The sequence below is a fragment of the Falco punctatus genome (genome assembly GCF_963210335.1).
Source record: "Falco punctatus genome assembly, chromosome: 7".
In the NCBI taxonomy this organism is placed as follows: Eukaryota; Metazoa; Chordata; class Aves; order Falconiformes; family Falconidae; genus Falco; species Falco punctatus.
The window spans coordinates 52,541,812-52,560,427 of NC_137587.1; the positions used below are offsets into that span (position 1 = coordinate 52,541,812).

Genomic DNA, 18,616 nt, shown 5'->3' on the forward strand with positions numbered 1-18,616 from the left:
CAGCTTCAAACTTTCCAAATGCAATGGTGTGGATCTAGGATTCTGGTTCAGACCCATCACTAGTTATAATGAAATGGATACCTATTTGTGTTCTGTAGACATCCCTTCGTTATTCAGTGTGTAGTATATACACACTGCTGTGTATACGTACTATACAGTATACACATATATATGTATTTATATATATGTGCATATGCTTCTATAAATCCATATATATATAACCTATCTCAGTGGATGGGGTTTTGCATTTTATATTCTGGCTTATGGGGTAAACAAGTATAACTCGGTTATTTTCTTCTGCCTAAGGCTATAGCTTTATCCCCAAAAGAGGTAAAGATACAGACATTCATCATACCATTCACTGACATAGACTATATGTTAGCACCCAATGCACAAACAGGTGGTGTGATGGAGTAAAAGAGCACCTGAAAGTCAGTTCGTAGGCATCACCTAATGAAATTAGTAAATCAAATGGCAATGAAAAAGCAAGCTTTAAGTAGGCAGGGTTCATTTTCCTTGTTCTTTCTTCACAAACCATGTACCCCAAAACAACAATGCACTTCAAAGAGTACACATTCTAGAACTCATGGCAAAGAACTGGAGAAAAGCAGTTGTGAATGTGAATAGGTAGAAACAGGTAAGCTCTTCGCACAGCCTTTTGCTGCCTGGCTGCATGAAGCATGGAGAGCGCTGAATGTCTGGACAGAAGGTGATGAGGTTTTAAAGGTGTACAGAGGCCTTCATAGCTAAAAGTTATTGCAAAGGTTAATGCAGTACAGGGGGTAGGATATATACAGGAATTTGATGTTACCATCAAACAGAGGCTTCTGATGACTTGTTATAAATATATACCTTTGCAGTTATGTAACATAAACGGATAGTATGCATACATTATAAAAGCAAGGAACAATTAGTTCGCCGATATAAACAATTCTCACAATAAAATCTAGCTGCCAGGAGTTTACCAGGACTGCTTTCTAAGAAGCAAGATGCAAATTGAATTCATGTGGCCATTAATGCACTTCAGGACTTTGCACAGGATGAGGTTAATGGAAGGGATGAATGAGTTTCTAAGGGTGTCTTTACTTTCAGTTCGAGTGGTGGTAGTGATGTGATGATTTTAACTTGCACCCATTTCCTATAGCAAGGCAGTTAAACTCAACTCAGAGGAAGCTAGAATCATGGCTGGAGAAAAACAAACTTTCAGGGCTTTCTTAATAATCATAAACCTGTTGTTATATGCTGAAACTAAAAATAAAAAAATAGGGCAATTTTTTAGTTTGTGGGGAATCACCTCAACAGATTGCATGGGGAAAGGAGGAGGCAAGAGAGGTGCACATGCGTCCAAATGGAGGACTGCAAAGACATCTGCACCTTGCCAGAGCAGTGCTTCCCAAGCCTGCGATGTTTGTTGCTATGCCAGGAGAATGTTTGAGGTTCACTGCTGGGTGAAACAGCAAAAGGGTAAAACTTTGAGGTTAGTTTGAGTAAGCACCCAGATTTCAAAACATAATCTGTTCAGGCTTCTCATATCTGCAAACCTCAGGAGGAACCATCACGAGAATGGAGTCTTATGACTTTGCTGATACTTCTGCTTCTTTTCTAACATCTAGCAGATGCTACAAAACCCCAAACACACTCTTTCCATATGAAAATAATAAGAGAAGTTTTGTTCGCATTCAGTTTTGGAAACTACTAGTGGTTTGTAATTCATCATTTTATCCTAAAGCTATCATATATTAAACTATTAATGGAGATATTTGAAACTCTACGATTTTAAAACACAGTAATTTGACTGCGAGTCTAACACATTCTGAGGTATTTACAGCTCAGATGTAAAAAAAATGTGTGTTTTTTTAAAAAAATAAATAAATATTAACAAAGCATTTCAGAGAATTTCCTGAAAGTGTAGCTATGTTGGCTGCATAGAATCTCACAGCCTTCTTATTAGATGAACTGGCTGAACTGGAAATTCATCTTTGAACCAATTTTTTTTTTCTACTTAATCTGGGAGAATTACTAGTAATACCTATGAGAAATATACATAAAATCCTTAGTTTACTATTTGAGTTAAAGTTTACATAGTTCTTGTGTCACTCACAATAGCTGTCCTGTAATCTTTATATCCCATAATCTCAGTACTAATGAAACCTGGTGTGAATATTCTTTCTCCAGGCTATTGAAACAACTTGTTTGTAATGCACCTACTGATTAATGCTGAATTATTATGCCCTAAATGGACTGAAGTGATTCCTCCTTTGCTAAAGATTAAATGATGCTCTTGTTGGAAAAGATGATTTTACAACAAACTGAACCACGAAGCCTATGATTTTTGCTGATACTTAGTTTTCCTTTTGATCTCCTCTCCCCCTTTCTCCCCACCCCAATCCCTCTATTAAGGTATAATAATAATAATGAGAAATGTGTTTATGTCTTGTTTCCAAGTACATGCACAAGACTGTTGACTTGTAGAATTCCTTTAGCTAGACACCTTAAATGCCTCGTTACTAACCACAGCACAAGAGCACTTTTAGCAGTCACAGAAAGTATTGGAATGTGAATTCCTGTTACCTGAATTGTATCAAGTTGTTAAAATTGTGTGTATCAGTAGATGAGATTAAAAAGAAGAAAAGAGGAAATCTATGGAGGCAAACAGATCTGGCTTTCTCCTAACTTACAGTGGTTAGGCAGCTTGTCACACAAACTCAACGTTTGTCATCTTGCAAAACCCATTATGATGTTCTTTCATTTTCTGTGAAATGAAACAGTAGAATTGTGCCTCACACGACTTCCAGTTGAAAGGGGAAAACTGATTTTTATAGAGGTGAAATCTGAAGCAAACAGCCATAAAAAAATACTGAAATAACTGCAGTTTGAACTGTCTTTAAGTATTTATCCATACAACTAATAGAATGTGTAGTATTAGGAATAATGTAAATATTATGGAAGTACCTATGAAACTACTTGGAAATCTATATTAGCCTCTCACAGTTAATATACAGTACAATAAAGACTTGCAAAATTGGATCAATGCAAAGCAGCAAGTAAGATATAGTTTCATTTGGAATCTGGAGGCATTCGCTTGATATCAAATGGCAGGTTTGGCATAGAGAGTTACTTTTCACCATGCTACACTTAACTGCATTTATACCCTACAGTAAAAGCAAGAAACCCCCAAAATTTCCAGAATCAAAAGGACCTGAATTTATAATACGCACCATCAGACCCAGCCAAACCAAGCATAGTGTATTTGCTGCCAATGAGATCTCCAGTACATCACAATGCTGCTGGTCATTTGCTATATCTGCTACCATGTAAAACATAAAAATTCTACCTCTGTCTAGTGTCAAATATTTGAAAGTTACTGAAAACTAGCCAAGATTCCCTTTTTGTTATTAAGCAGTTATTCAGAAATGAGAGCACCTTACTTTATGCTGGTATGCGTATTTTTGAGAAATTTGTAGCAGTGATGAGCTAAAATGTCCTTTTATTTTAAAACTTAAAAATGTGTATTTAATTTTTCCAGTCAGAAGATACATTATGATTTTCCATTCCTTTTATCAGTGACCACGATTGTGAGGCAACAGGATAGAGAAACTAGGTCTTAGACAATTTGTCTTTCTAAGATACAGCTGTACAGTAAGTACCTTGATAAAAGTTTTGGTGGGCATTGGTTCAGCTATGCTATTTCCATAGTTTATTAAAAAAAAAAAAAAAAAAAAGAAGAAAATTGTTCAAGTCAGTGTGGTTTGATTTGAATATTCTGTTGGTCCCATACTGAATAGGCAGTGCAGATTGCTTAACAACTTGGGAGAGAGTGACAGAATGCCTCCGAGATTCCATGCCACCTTGCAATAAAATGTTACCCAGTGTAAATATGTTTCCTCACGATTGAGGTTATTTACTTAAGGCATCTTCTTTAGCATTTTTTCTCAGAATTTTATCTAGCATGAAACAAACAAACAAGTTTATCAACCTCACAGAGATTTTTGCAATAGGAAGTTGGTTTTGGAGCATCTTCGGCATGAAGTGAAAATACAGCTTCCTACCAAAAGCAGAGAGCAGCTTGAAGAAAGGCAAGACTCCTGTTTGGACACTCCTCAATGTACGTTTGTAATCAGGAAAACAAATAATGGAAGAGTCTGGTACCACATTCCAGTACTGATTTGTTCTTTGTATTGTTTGGTTTTTATTTTTTCCCCAGTGTGTGAAAGAACCTAACAAAAAGCTTCTGAGTGCAAATACATTTACAGAGTAAGGCTGCGGTTAGGGTGTGTCTTCATTATAATTATTGTGTAACATAAATATCCATCCCTGAGAAAGGAGAAGGGGGACACAATCCAACACAGTTGATTTGTAAATGTATGTATGCTCATGCTGTGCAATCTGGTCTTACAAAACTACTTTGACACCTGAGGTGAATTAAGTGGTTTGGGTTTTTTTTAGATTTTCTCATTTTCTTATAAAGAATAATCAAGAAGATTTGTAAATGGTTTCAAAATGTTTGAAATATTGAGACAGCAGAAGTCACAAAGTGTAACATGTAAGTCTGTCTGTCCATGAGGTTAGAATAGCCACTTGTCTGGTTGGGTAAAGAAAATTTGACTGGAAATTGCAGTGGAAGGCAGCTATTTACTGATTTTTTTTAAAAAAAAAAAGGTGGGGTGGGGAACTGAAGAGGGGAAGCAACAGTTTTTTAAGTGTGTGCAACACAAACAAAACTCCACGTTAGGTATTAGAGGCAAAGTGCTGACATCCAGTGCAGGTAGGTCTATGGGGAACTGGCAGGACTAATTGTTGGACTTGAGGCATCTGAGCGGCTGTAGTCACTGACAGATCCTGTTCTTGAGCTGCTTCCGCTTCGTCTCTTGAGCATGCTTGGGTGGAAATTGGCATGGCGACGGGCATGCTTTGTCAGATGATCACTGCGCATGAAGCGTTTCTCACAGAGAGGACAGCTGAACTTCTTTTCTCCAGTGTGAGTGCGGTAATGGCGGGCCAGCTCATCCGAGCGAGCAAACTTCTTGTTACATCCTTGCCAATTGCATTCAAAAGGTCGTTCACCTGCAAGAAGCAAACATGGCATGATTAGAAGGGATAGCAATGTCTTCCATGTGCTTTTTTTGTATGCAAAAGTTAGAATAGAAAGGTTGGGAGCATGGTAGAAGCCATTTGGCACTAATTGGATGGAGAAAGTGTTACTCTCTGCCTGAGATGAGACCACCGTGGTATTCCAATCCATTAAAAAGTACTTCAAATCAAACTAGTGATAGATGCCTCATTTGATAACTGGATCTTCAGGGATGCTGGGCTCCTGATCCTTTAAGCTGATGTGACATTTCATATCTCTTGTAGTCCATTAGACTTCTGGGCTTTGACAATATCTGTACCGAGCTCTACAGAATATTCACTTACTCCTCCGAGCTGTCCCTATGTCTGTCTGACTCGGTGTTGAAGTTCAGGAGGTGTGATGAAGTCTCTCTTCAGTTTAAAAACAATAATGGTAAAAATGCACAATGGAAATTTTGAGGCACTGGGTGTGAGGCTGTCACCTTGCACTCTCCACAGCCGTGCCTGTGATTTCTGCATTTGCTGAAGGTACTAGGGTTTCTCTTGTTCACTGCCTTAGGTCTCATTTTAGAAGACAAGGGAGGGAGCCCTATATTTCAACTAGGTAAATGTGCCACATAGCAACCTTCTATCAACAGCTAAAACCCATGACTATGACACTTCAGGTAGGACCACTGAGCTCAAAGAAACAGCAGTATGGTGACTTGATGCACTTCTCAACAGATTTCAGCCATGGGAAACATCTTTCATAGGGCAGTTGCATGGCTATGCTGGAGGTCTGCACTTGGGCACTGTGGTAGATGTGCAGCCTGAGAAGCTCAAGCACTGGAGGTGAGCACCGGCTGCAGACAGAAGTAGTGTTGTTGTTGTAATAGATGGGTATCTGGGATGTATTCCCAGCTTCATCACTGATGCGCTGCATAGCCTTAGGCAACTTGTACTATTTGTTTCCATCCTTAGTTTCTCCGTTTGTTAAAAATGACAACATCAAACCATGAAATGTGCTGCCTACTACTTCTGTACGTTGGTTTGGTTCTTACTGTCACTGCATCTGAATATCATGTTCTTTATTTGTTATCAATCTAGAACATCTTATTCATTTGTGAATACAGACTTAGCAGTTTTTGTAGTTATAATTTTTATAACTTCCTACTTGCACCAATCTTAATTTTTCTAATGCTGAATAGGCAGTTCAGGAGGTCCAGAGAGGTATAAAATTTCTGTCCCAAAATCAGAAATTAAAGTTACACACACTACGCCAAATAGGAAATAAATACATAAATTAGTCTCCTGGAGAAATTCAACACACCTTAATTGAAATTGTCTGATAGCAAAATTAACACCAGCCAACCTTCAATCTAAGTGGCCAGTAATCTGTTTTAAATTCACAGATTTGGCCATAACATTTATCTCCAGGATCTACTTAGGAGGCTTCTGCTCAGAAAAAGAGATTTTTAGGTTCTTTTTACCTCTGTTCATGAAGCCTCCAAGATACTTCAGCCAAATCTCAAACAGTGTCTCAACTAATAGACACGCAATTCTTATTTTAAATAAAATTTTATTCGAGACCATGGAGAAAACAAGTGTTCCTCATGTTTCCTTGATTATTTAGGAGAAACCCCAATCTTAAGCACATTTTGTGGATTTCATTAGTTACACCTACAACTACAATGCCTAATGCAATAGTTATACCTGTACAGTACACAAGGGAGATTTTCATATGGAGAACCATGAACGCCACCTCCTAAGTGACCTACAAAAGTCAGCTAAGATGAACAGGACTGCTTTCAGTTGCTTCCTTTGATCTAAAGCCTAAAAAACTTAGGGATCTACAAATTTTTTAAGAGCAAACCCACCAACAACTCATTTAATGCATATAGTTTTGTTGCTTAAAAAACCTATGCAAAGCCATTCCATGTCCTCCTTGGCCTTCTGCAAACTGTCAGGGATTCATCTCTCAGTCTGCTGAGAAACGGGAAACAAATACATTTTCACTATGTTTGTACCCAGTCATCGTTGTTAGATATGCTCCTGCCTGTGGTGGGATGTGCCAGATATCCCTGTTGTGTGACTAGATTCACTAATCTTTTTCCTATGTTTTGGTCATATAACAGATATACTTCCAGGAGGAATCCGGGACCCTTGGAAAGAAGGGCAATAAGACATGGTCTAACAGCTGGATCTGGCCTGCAGAATGGAATTTTCTCATGCCTGTGCTATAGCATCACTTTCTGGTAAGGCCTTTGGACATTTCTGTTACTCAAGTTCCTACTCACCTGCCTGACGATGTTGTTGATGATGGTCATGGTGATTTGGGTGCTAAGCCAAAGAAAATGTGGCCTTTCTTCCACTACTACTTCTCCTTCCAAGAAACTATATTTTCCCCTCGGTCCTCTCTAGTCTTGATTTGATATCTTTTTGCTAATTGCCTTTAAGTTTCTTGGCCAAATGTTTTTCCCCTCCGTGCACTCTTACAGTGCAATCTCACTCTAGTAGTGGTAGGAAGTTCTCTAGAGTGCTTCCCAGCTTTGTTAAGGTTTAGCAATACCTCCTCAAAGAAAAGCTGTATTGTGAGGAAATGCTGGAATTCTTGTGTGAAGATATGAGAATCATTATTGTTCATAAAAAATTAGTACACAGTCTGGAACAAAGTTGCTGCAGGATGTTAATTAAGGCAAGACCTAGCTGTTGGTCTAAAACCACACGTGGAAATTCATAGTCTGTCATCAATCTCATCTCTTAAACAGAAGGGATGTGGTTTTCTGTGCAGGTACGTTATATAAATGACCTTTTACTGTCAGTAAAGCAATCAACAGAATGACAGTTTATATGAATTGACTGCCTAATCTCATTAGGGAAAATGCAGCCACAGTACAAGTTTTTTGCATCAGCAGTAATTCATGGTCATATTGTAGTTAACAAAGAGCCTTCAATGTTAAAGTTGCTGTACACGACAAAATAAAGACTTTGAGGTCCATCTTAGGCAGTGTTGAAGTCAGAATTTTACCTTTATACAATGACTGCAGAATTTGATCCTATAAATTACTGTGAAAATATTATCAGGTATCTTAAATATGGTAGGAAACACGTCAAGCATGTGAATGTATATATTGAAAGTCTTAGCACTGCCTTGGCAACATCAGGTTTTTTGTGCATTATGAGCATTACTAGCAGGTCTCAAAGAGAGATAAGTCTCCAAAAGATAAAGATCCTTGAAAATAAAGGAATCAAAAAGCAGCTTAGGCTTTTTTACTCTTAAGAGAGGCAGGCAAAAGATGCCTTTAAAAGATAAGGAATATTGTAATTAATTTTTTTAAACAATTTTAAATAGGTTTGGATTTCCATGTTCCAAATCCCACTAAACTGTAACCTTTCTAGCTCCTCTGACAGAGCATATAACATCACATAACTGGTGTTAAAAGTTACACAAGCTCATGGAAAAACATCACATTTGAGAATTAAATACAACTGATCTTAACTGAAAATTACACAAGCAAGAACATTTTTGGCTTCTCCCTGAACTCCACCCAGTCCAAAGAAAAATGTGTGTCAAGCTGCATTAAGAAACTTGCAGTGCTCACTGAGTAAAAGAACATGAGATCTGCAGGTGTACTAACTCCAAATTCATTCCAGTGGCACAGCCCTAGCTACTCATACTGTTTTATACTGCTTGCCAGAGCACACCACCAAAGGAACCGTAGAGTTGCCTGCGCTATAGAAACAGCATTTTAAAAAATGCACCTCTCTTCTTTCTTGCTGGAAGAGATTCAGAAGCAAGTAGAGCCAGGCTGTTCTTCTGATATTACATAAAAGTCCTTTGTATTATTCTATATTTGTCAATCGTTACATATATTGAGGCAACTACATGTACTTATGGGAAACAAAAACTACAGAGATGGTGGAACCAGAACTGATGTCTTGACTTGTACCACACTTCTAGTGTACTCTCCACTTTTCCCCAATTCACACACAGTTTTAAGGGCTCCTTTCTTATACAGTGACACTCCTGTACAGACCCTGGAGTCCTGTTTGACTGATTCATCTGTATGATATCCAGCATTTGAATAGAAGTTAAAAATGATACTAAGTACTATGTAGGCCTGAGCGTGCTTAAAAAACCCCACGCCTACAAATGACTAAAATGCCAAAACAGGTTGAGACACCTGTCATACCAACCATTTTCAGAATTCCAATGGAAAGATTAGGCAATCCTATCTGAACAATTTGGAACGTGATATCCACTGCCCTACAGATTAGAGTATTATCCAGTCAAACCATGTATACGGGCTATTTTTTTCAATTTAACTCATGTAGTAGCTTTGCACATTAGCACCTTCAAACATATGCCAAGACCATGCAGTAACAAAGAAATTTATATTCTGGGAATTCCACACGTGCCTGCAAAACCAGAAACAGTAAGCCAGAAACAATTTTCTGTGATCTTTAATCTGTTCTGCTGTTTTGCAGAACTGCATGGTATGTTGTTACAAAAACAGACTAGAAACCTGAACATGCCACTGTGTACTATTCTTATATTTCTACATTTTCATATACATAATTACGGGTATATTTGGAAACACAGATTAGCAGGCTGGGTGGGGAGGATGAGGGGCAGACAGTTAAATACAGATGTGACTGAAGCAGCCTTCCTCTAAGAGAGGAAATGCTATCCTGGGAAAAAACACTCACCCAAGCAGACCATGTTTCTTGAGACTGGCTGTTATTTAGAAAAAAAAGAAAGGTTATCCTTCAATAGCACCGATATGTATTTACAAGCATTTAGCTTCTGTTACTCTCTTTTTTATAAACAAGCCCTTTTGCAGTCAAAAACCAAGCCCTTAACCATCTGAGTGCAAGAGAGAGAATAATGCACCGCTTTGATGTTAAATGAATGGTGGTTTCTTTACCAAGTATTTTAAAAGGGATCAAAACATTCCAAAGCTTCACAATTCCAAATTTCTATAAATTAAACAGTTTTAAATTAATGACTTTGGAGGTGACATTTCATAACCAAACAAGCGAAATGCGATCATGATTTTTGTATCCACTTTTGTGTGTCTGTCAACAGCTTTTCAATGTCTCCACTACCTTCAACCATATCTAACAGGTAGTGAATTCAGCAATATTAAGCTTGGCTAGTTCCAGGAATACGAGGAAGTTTTAGTAATGTTCTCAGTCAAAAGAAAAGTCACAGGGTGAATTTGACTGTCATTAGACACCAGAAGCCCAATATGGGAGTGTGCTATGAATGCCCCAAACCAAGAGAAGCTTTAGTCAGAGTTCACACTTTATTAGACACTGGGACATAACCTCCCCAAAGCCCCTAGGACACACCGGAACAAGGAGCTGGATTGCATTGGTACCTGCTGACAGAAGCATGCATGTTCCTGCTATTTCCATTACCTGTGATGCGACCTTTTTTTGGGAACTGGAGTTCGCAGATTTCCAACAGGCACAGACCCAGGCATCAAGTACAATCAAACTTGAAAGTGTGGGCATCTTTACTTTAATCTTAGCAAATACAGTCATTAAATGGATAAATTTTTGGATCTTATGTTTACCATGTGCACAGGAAACTATTACTGAGCAGAGGCTGCAACAGCTACCGTTATATCCATTATTTAAATCCTTGATTTATTTCCTGTACCTTAACATTCTTATTGAGTTATTTAGACAGGTATGAATATTTCTTGAATTTCCAAGCGGCAAGTTTACATTTTAAGTGAATGTGTGTTACTGTTTGTTCTGGAAGTGCTTTATTGCTCCATCTGGGAGCACAGATTACAGCACGCATGACTTATCTGTATAACCACAGCTAACTAGAACAACGCAAACAGCAAATGATGAACAACAGTTCAGATACCATAATGATAATGATTACAATGCCGGAGAAATACAAGTAGTGCAAAATTCCTCCCCTAGCCTTAACCACAGTCGGGTCTGCCCAAGGACCAAAATAACTACTTTGGTATGTTCCATGCAGCTACCTTCTGCTCCTTCTTAAAAATATTACAACTCACTTTCACCATAATGGAAAAAATCTTTTTCTTTTTTTCTTTTTTTTTTTTAAACAGATTGCATTCTATCAGTTATATTCTAGGCCTTTATTTCATGCTTGTTCATTAATATCTTAAATCTCAGTTTAGAATAATTTTACGGTATTTTTATCAGCTACATTTGCTTCTCTTTTGTCAAGGCAGAAACATTCTAGCCTTTTAAGCTTTTGTTTTTTTCACAGGACACTCCATCACATAATCTTTCTGTTGTCTAAAATATGCATTCCATGGCTTTACTGAATCCCTGTTCAAACTGGGATGCCCAAGCTGAACTGCTCTGTGTGAGTTTCTATAGCTTAGCACTTTTAAAATACCCACGATTTTTATTCTGCATTTTTGCACAGTAAATTAAGAATCTGGAATTTGAACCTCTTATCTTTACCAAGTCATTTTCTGCCTACCATGTTAACTCCTGTTTTGACTCCTGTTTAGTTCTCACTTTATCTTTGCTAAAGTACATCACTGTGTGTTCAGTACATTAAGCTCTGTGTTCCACTCCCAGCTAAAACCTAGTTCCAAACTGCTTTGCACAAACCACCAGTAAGTAGCTGAAAGTTATATTCCATGATCTGGAAAATAAATCTTATAGCAAATTTGCTTTAAAATGAAATGGTCATAAATTCAATAAAAAGAAAATTTGCTACATCTTTTGCTAAGGTTTTGAATGAAAGAGCAAAATAAAGGCTAGAGCTATGTTTATTATTTATTTTTTGCTCCACTGAAAAAATAAAAAAAAACTTTGAAGTGCAGAAGAACTCAGCAAACCAAGTAGCCCATAGTAATTTTATTTTTGGTAAAATGTTTTACTACTTTTGGGGTGTTCCTTTGTAACACTATTTTAATTCCTTTAGCTCTGGAGACAAATTTCAACACAACGATGATGTTAATTTGAAATGAATTGATGAAACACATTATCACAATTTTTCTGAAATAAAAAAAGTCAGCCTGAACTATTTGCTGAGTTTCACTGATACATAGTTCTGTTCTTCATAAAAAGCCACTTGTCGGTGAACAAGTGTTCACCAAAAATTTAGTTTCTATATTTCTTACTAATAAAGAAATGCAAAGTTTTTGATATTATTTATAAACATTTCTTAGCAGCTTTCTCTTCATGAAGATTAAATGCCTGACATTTTTATTAGGTGACTAACTGCAAGTCTGATCTTCTAAGGGAACAATTTCATTTGTGTTTTCAACTTTCACTGGACTCCCCGTGTTTATAAGCACAAGGGATTTTCAAAAACGGCCAACAAAGACAGGCTAACCAGCCAAGTGTAAGGACCATGAAACTCTATCCTCCCCTTCACAAAGAAATCTTGGAATACATTCTAGATCTATGCTGAGAATGTGACTGAGAATTTGGCCTCTAGCTTTGCAGTGTGGCCCAAGGAGTCTTAGGTGATTCCCTACAGCATCTTAAGCACAAGAAACTTATTTCCCAGTGTTATGCTGAGCTGCTTTGGTTTCCTTGTACGTTTGTGCTCCTGAGCCATTTTGCATACTGTTGGTAAGTGATGCAGCCCTTCAAAACGCTCTGTCTGACATTTTGAGTTCTCCCTTCAAAACCTAAAAAGATGCACTACTGGAATGGCAAAGAAGCAACCAACCCAAAGACCATGCCAGAAAGCCCAAGCATATTTTCCAGGTATGTATTTTTATGATCTTCTCTGGACTGACATGGAATGTTACAGTTCCATGGATACATAGTGAATTCTATTTGGTTTTCTTCTCTCTAGCTACATTTACATTGTAGTCTCTCTCTCTGCTAGAGAGTACTCCAAATATTAGTCCTGCTGGGCAATAGAGAAATTAAATTATTTCCCATCAATTGAAGACCATAAAAAAGTCAGAAAAAACCTTCAGTAATTCCACAGTTTAAATTTCAGATCTGTGCCTGCAGACCTGAGAGTCTAATGCTACTTGTTTTACTGCACCCTTGGACTACAACGCAGAATACTTGCCATTGCTAACAGTAGGCTTTCTCCTGTGCAGTTTGCCACTTCCGTTTCTGAAGAGTTCGCACTTTATCTCTTCTCCCTTCCTCATGCAACCCCTCCCTATCGTATGTTCCTTCCTCTTTTGAAACTACAAAAAATAAGTTGCACTAGGCCAGGGGCTTGTGAAGCTTTGAGGTCAATTATACAGACTACATCAAAACTGGGACTGAGGAAACAGTTACATTTGTATGTGTTAAATACGTTAAAGAGTTTTTCTCTTGAAACACAACCAGATGCAAAATCATTAGCCTTCAAGATTCTTTTCTTTTATGATGGGGTCTAAATATATAGACATATTTCTGAAACACATCCTCTCTATTAGAAGTAACAGAAGTACTTAAAGCTACTTCAGCAAAGAGGTTGAATTAGCCGATTAAAGCATTGAACCAAAGGTGCTTTTATAACTTTCTGAATAATTAATTAACCTAGTCATATGCTCACCACTTATGTAAGTATCTGTGCATCTGATGACTCAATTTGATGCATCAGTAGAATCCAGTGGAATAGAAAAGCCAGTAGAAAGACAACTCTGAAACTAAAGGCTGAGAAAGTGAAAGTGAGGGAACAGAGATATGTGTAATTTGTAAAACACTCCTACAACTTAAAGATTCCTCATCATTTTTCTAACCAAGCATCACAGGCTATCTGTGACTACTAGCAAAATGAAGGAAGTTAATTTAGTGAAGAGAGATGAAGGCATCCTTGGCTTTGCTGTCCTTCCCAGCTTCCCATCATAGTAGCCATAAAAAAGAAGGTAAAAACAACAAAAAAAAGTCCTGTTGGAATTTAAAGTATTGAAATTTAGCCAAACAGCTCTAAATAGTATCTTTGTAGGTATACTGCTGAGATTTCATGAAAAAATTTAATCCATCATACCTGATTCTTTCCTTTCTCTAAGTTATTGCTAATAGTAAGACACAGGTGATACCTTTGAATATGCTAATCATCTGTCAAACAGTAAGGTTGTATGTCAGCATTGTTTACCCATTTGAAAACTACATATTACGTGAACTATTCAGCACACCCGCTACAGCGTCCCGCATGACACGGCTTCACAGCAATGCTACCTCTGCTCCACGCCACTCTTCCTTGCCTAAAACTTCTTTCACTTATAGTGAGGTTATATTCTTGCATCTCAAAGCAGCTAATGATTGTATAATCCACATCTATCTTCATTTGCTTTATGCCTGAGCTTGTAGAGAATGTTCTCATTTTAAAAATACTTAGTAATGTATTGCTTTCTTTAGTCAGAACCGGGTTATGTTTCAGGTTGTAGACAGGGTTAGTGGCAAACTAGAGAGGAAATAGATGGTGCTGAAGTATGGTGTCAGACAATTGTCACCTTTCCAGTCTTTTTTTTCTCACTAGCCTGAAATGTGGCGCAGTTAAAAGGAACAGAAGAGTAACAGAGAAGAGTGAAAGAGACAATATGAAAGGGCTTGTGGGTGAAATTCTGTGGCCTTACAGTGGAGTCAGCCCATGTGGTTGCAAGCGTGTCCCTGACCGCTGCTAGGACCATAAACCACAGCAGTCTCAATGAAAACTGTCCTAGATCAAATACTGCAAGTTTAAACTAGGAACTCAGCAGCACTTGTACCATTTATACCGTGTCATCAGTATGCGTTGATTAGCTGCTGTAAATGCCACTTGGCTTCACAGCTCTTACTGCAGAGATGAAAGGAAGAGAGAACCCACTCTAGGCTAGGCAAGCGGACAGAACTGGCTTCCTTGTCTTCCATTTCCTGACCCTACACAGCGCTGTACATCGTCCACTCTAAGGCCAGGATGCCTCACTGAGCTGGACATTGGGTGTGGTATTTTCCTCTTCATTTTTTGTGATGTTCTTAGCAAAGTATTTCTGGAGGAGTTACTGGTTACATACAAATGCAGTAAGAGCAATTCTTTTCGGATGTAAATTTGCTCATTAGTACCTTAGGTATTCAGATTAGCCGTGTCAGCTAAGAATGAGATGCATATGTATGTTTTCTCCTCTCAAAGCATCACAAGCATGAAAGATGTTTCCCACATCTCAGAGGGCAGGTAAGGTTTTCCTTTGATGGCCAGAAAAAACAATGCACAACTTTGTGGTAGCAACTGTATTATTGCTATACCTTCTAGATGGCCTTGTCAAAATCTACATACACAGAATTTCTCTTGACTCTTTTCTATCATGTTTGCTGTAGTCTTGCTATGTGACTGCACTGATAGCACGTACACTTTAAATGCACTCACTGTCAGTATGGCAATACCTCTCAGTCTATAACATTGTGAGTAATCAAAACTTCAGCTACCTCTTACAAAGGTAGGAATCCATCAGCCAGAAAAATAGTAATGTTACATGATTGTATGAGATGGTGTTTACAATGGTTGCAATTTCAAAGATAAGGTATAAATCTCCTTACAGATCTATATGGCTTTATCATTGTTATCTAATGCTGTTCTGTTGTTGATTCTGTCTTAACTCCAAAGCTTTATGTTCACCATTTCATTCTTTTTCCCAAAAGTTCTGATGCACAACCGGAATGGAAACCTCCCATCTAAGAAAAGAGGAATGTCAGAGCCATTAGGATAGCCATGGGGTTGGAAACTTACCCTACCTAGCAGGGACAACTTCCATGTCTAGGTGAGCATGCAGACTAGAATGGACACTGTCTGCCCCACAGGAATAACTTCTATTGATTGTGCTTCCATTAAGTATAATGCTTTTGTTTATGTGGACTTTTGCCACATCCTATTATAAAAGCAGCATTTTTTTCCCTGTGGTGCTGGAATCTGTGAGTAAACAATGCTCTTTTACTGAGTATCTATGACAGGCCTAAGTTGAAAAATGAAAGGCAACAGCCTCAGTGTCAAAGAGCTTATGTTTTACAATAATGCAAACTAAATGTTGGGGTTTCCATCGAAGTTAAGCATCTGCAATTGCTGTGTGTAATTTCTGTTCAGTGAACCTAAAACTCTTACTGGGTCTCCTTATCTCTGAGGCATTAAATCCTACACTAGTGCTCAGTGAGAGCCAAAATGCCACTAATTTAGAAGAGCAGCAACTTCCACTTGATTTTGTCTCTCCTGTGGCTTGTTCCAAGAACGGAGATCAATAGCTGACCCTTTGGCTTTGCACTTAAATGCAAGACAATTGAATTGTATTATGCTGAAATGATGAAGTGATGAATTCTGGGGAGAGGAAGATGTGTCTTAGCTATGTGTCATTTCCAAACAACACTGAAACATCAGACTCCTTGCAAAGAGGACTTAGTAAAGTAGCCCTTTAATTACTATATTTCTTTTATTTGTTGTACCGAGATCTATGAATGTAAGAAAGGAGGATGATTTCTACTGTGAACAGAAAATAAATGAAAAAAACACCATAAATAGAGCTCTGAACACATCTGGGTATTATTGAATGACAAAACTAAAAATGCGGGATTTCTTTCCTTTTTCATTGGTCAATTATAATATTTAATAAATACACTTCGAAAGATGACTGGGGTTGCAAAACAAACAAACAACAACCCCCAAAAAAGTGCTAATCAGCAAATCTGACCTATTACATTACCCCAGCAAAGGAATTTCAGCCTAGAATTCTTGCCTTGAGCCAAAAGCTTATTTAAGGGGCTTTCTTCATTCCTTATGTACAAAACTTGTGTCTTCAGCATAGGCCAGAGATGTCTCTGGCTTCTTAAAACATTGAACAGAGACTAACATCAGTGAAGTTATGTGGGATTTTGTTCTTTTTCTGTCATGTCAATGAGCCAATTCAAATCTTTTAAAGTGACAAGGGCCTAGAGGAGGGTTCTCCAAATGTCTGTAATAACAAATGCCATGGTTTTTATCAAATGAGTCCAGTTAAAACTTGAAAAGGAAAATAATAATATGGGCCTTGATGAATATATATGCTGGACTGAGACCTCGTTTAGTCATTTGCAGTTTCATGTTACTTCTGTTCTAGCATGCTAGCATGCTGATTTGTTCTCTGCTACAAGCTGATGATTTCGGCTGCACCACTCAGCCTCTGTTAGAGCAAATAAGGTGATTAATGAAAATGTTATGCAGACAGCAACTGAAGCCAAGAAAGAAAACTCCCCAGACTTGATTTTCCCTTACCCGTAGCTGACACAACTGAACCAAATGCATCTACAGGGAATGTTTAGTTAAGGTACCAAGAGAAACACAAAGTTTCCATTACAAACTGTTGTCTGGATCTTTCCTGTGCTACCTCAGAATTGCTCACTCTGTTACCCAGCCCACTCTGCAAACTCAAAACAGCTCCAGATCAGACATCTGACTGTTTGCAGTTCCATGGGACCTCTGGAGAGTATTACACTCCTTCGCATTCTGTCTTTCTCCAGCCCACTCGTACGGTGGAAAAAAGATTACATGATCACTATAGGACACTTCCCCCTCTTCTTCCAGTCTGTGCTACCTCTTCTTGAAACCTAGGGTTATGGCCCAACAGAGCTGACAGGCTAATTGTCAAGCCGTTCATTATCAATGGTGTGGTCTTTATGCAGAGAAATTATACACGTAGGAGAATTAACCACTAAGTACTTATGGGTTAAATGGCAGGAATCAAAAATGCAGCATAGTGACTTCTAAATAACTCCTTTTTTGTAGATCTTCTTGCAAATGTATCTCCATCGATAATTTTGCTCCTTTTTTCATCAATGTGATGACCTGTTTTTCATCAGCCTTCAGTGTGGGACACAGGTTATTCCTTGCTCTTCTAACAACCCAAGGGTCTTCCCTCTCTGCCAGAAAATGCTGGTACCTAGTCCTTGTGGAAAATTCTAGTTAGCTTACTTAGATGGTCTTAAGCTTTAATTTATCTGAGTTCTGATCACTGTGGGAGGTAGGTACTTAAAAGTTAGATCCTGAAGATGCTTGTATCACAAAAATATTTGAAATCAAACTGAAACATCACAAACCATCCCTGTCTATATGATGAACTCTCAATGAAAGTCTACATCACAAATAATTTTTGTGGTGGCTTTCATAAAAAATTTGAATGGTAATGTTCCTGATCTCTGGTACAACAATTAAAATGTTTTAAGTGGGAGAGCAATTAAATAGTTAATGACAAATTATATTCATCTGGTGTGAATTGTAGGTGAATTCATGCTGAAATTGTAAAACTTTGGCTCCAAGAGCATTACCCAGCACTTGCGTGAATAACTGCAAAGAAGGAATCATATGACCCCAGGAATCAGTGTTTTCTCTGTTGATAGATCAATAATTTTTTTATTATTCTATCCTACTAAAAACAGAAAAGTGCTTGTAAAAGCAAAGCTTATCAAATTAATGAAAGGTTGTCCTGCTATGCAAAATAACAGACTAAAGGATTGTTCATCTAAACTGAAACCTGTACTTTATTTATCTGAATTCTGGAAGATGTTGAATGTCATCTGCCTCCAACTGAAGTCCACATACTTTGGCATGAATAGACACTGCGGGTAAGTTATGACATTTTATGTGCACAGCATCTCCCAGGATCTGGGG

The 18,616-nt window shown here is 37.9% G+C and overlaps 1 protein-coding gene and 1 long non-coding RNA gene across 2 annotated transcripts in view; one reads left to right on the plus strand and one right to left on the minus strand.

Moving 5' to 3' along the window:
- Positions 1–1,866: 1,866 nt before the first annotated feature.
- Positions 1,867–18,616, minus strand: part of KLF13 (KLF transcription factor 13) — a 35,563-nt gene continuing 18,813 nt past the window's right edge. Inside the window, exon 2 of the mRNA XM_080395652.1 lies at positions 1,867–5,064. Coding sequence (XP_080251778.1) covers positions 4,772–5,064 — 293 coding nt within the window. The 3' untranslated portion in view covers positions 1,867–4,771. The remainder of the gene's footprint in view (positions 5,065–18,616) is intronic.
- Positions 5,072–18,616, plus strand: part of LOC308067216 — a 29,457-nt gene continuing 15,912 nt past the window's right edge. Inside the window, exon 1 of the long non-coding RNA XR_013929501.1 lies at positions 5,072–18,570. This is a non-coding gene — a long non-coding RNA (uncharacterized lncRNA). The remainder of the gene's footprint in view (positions 18,571–18,616) is intronic.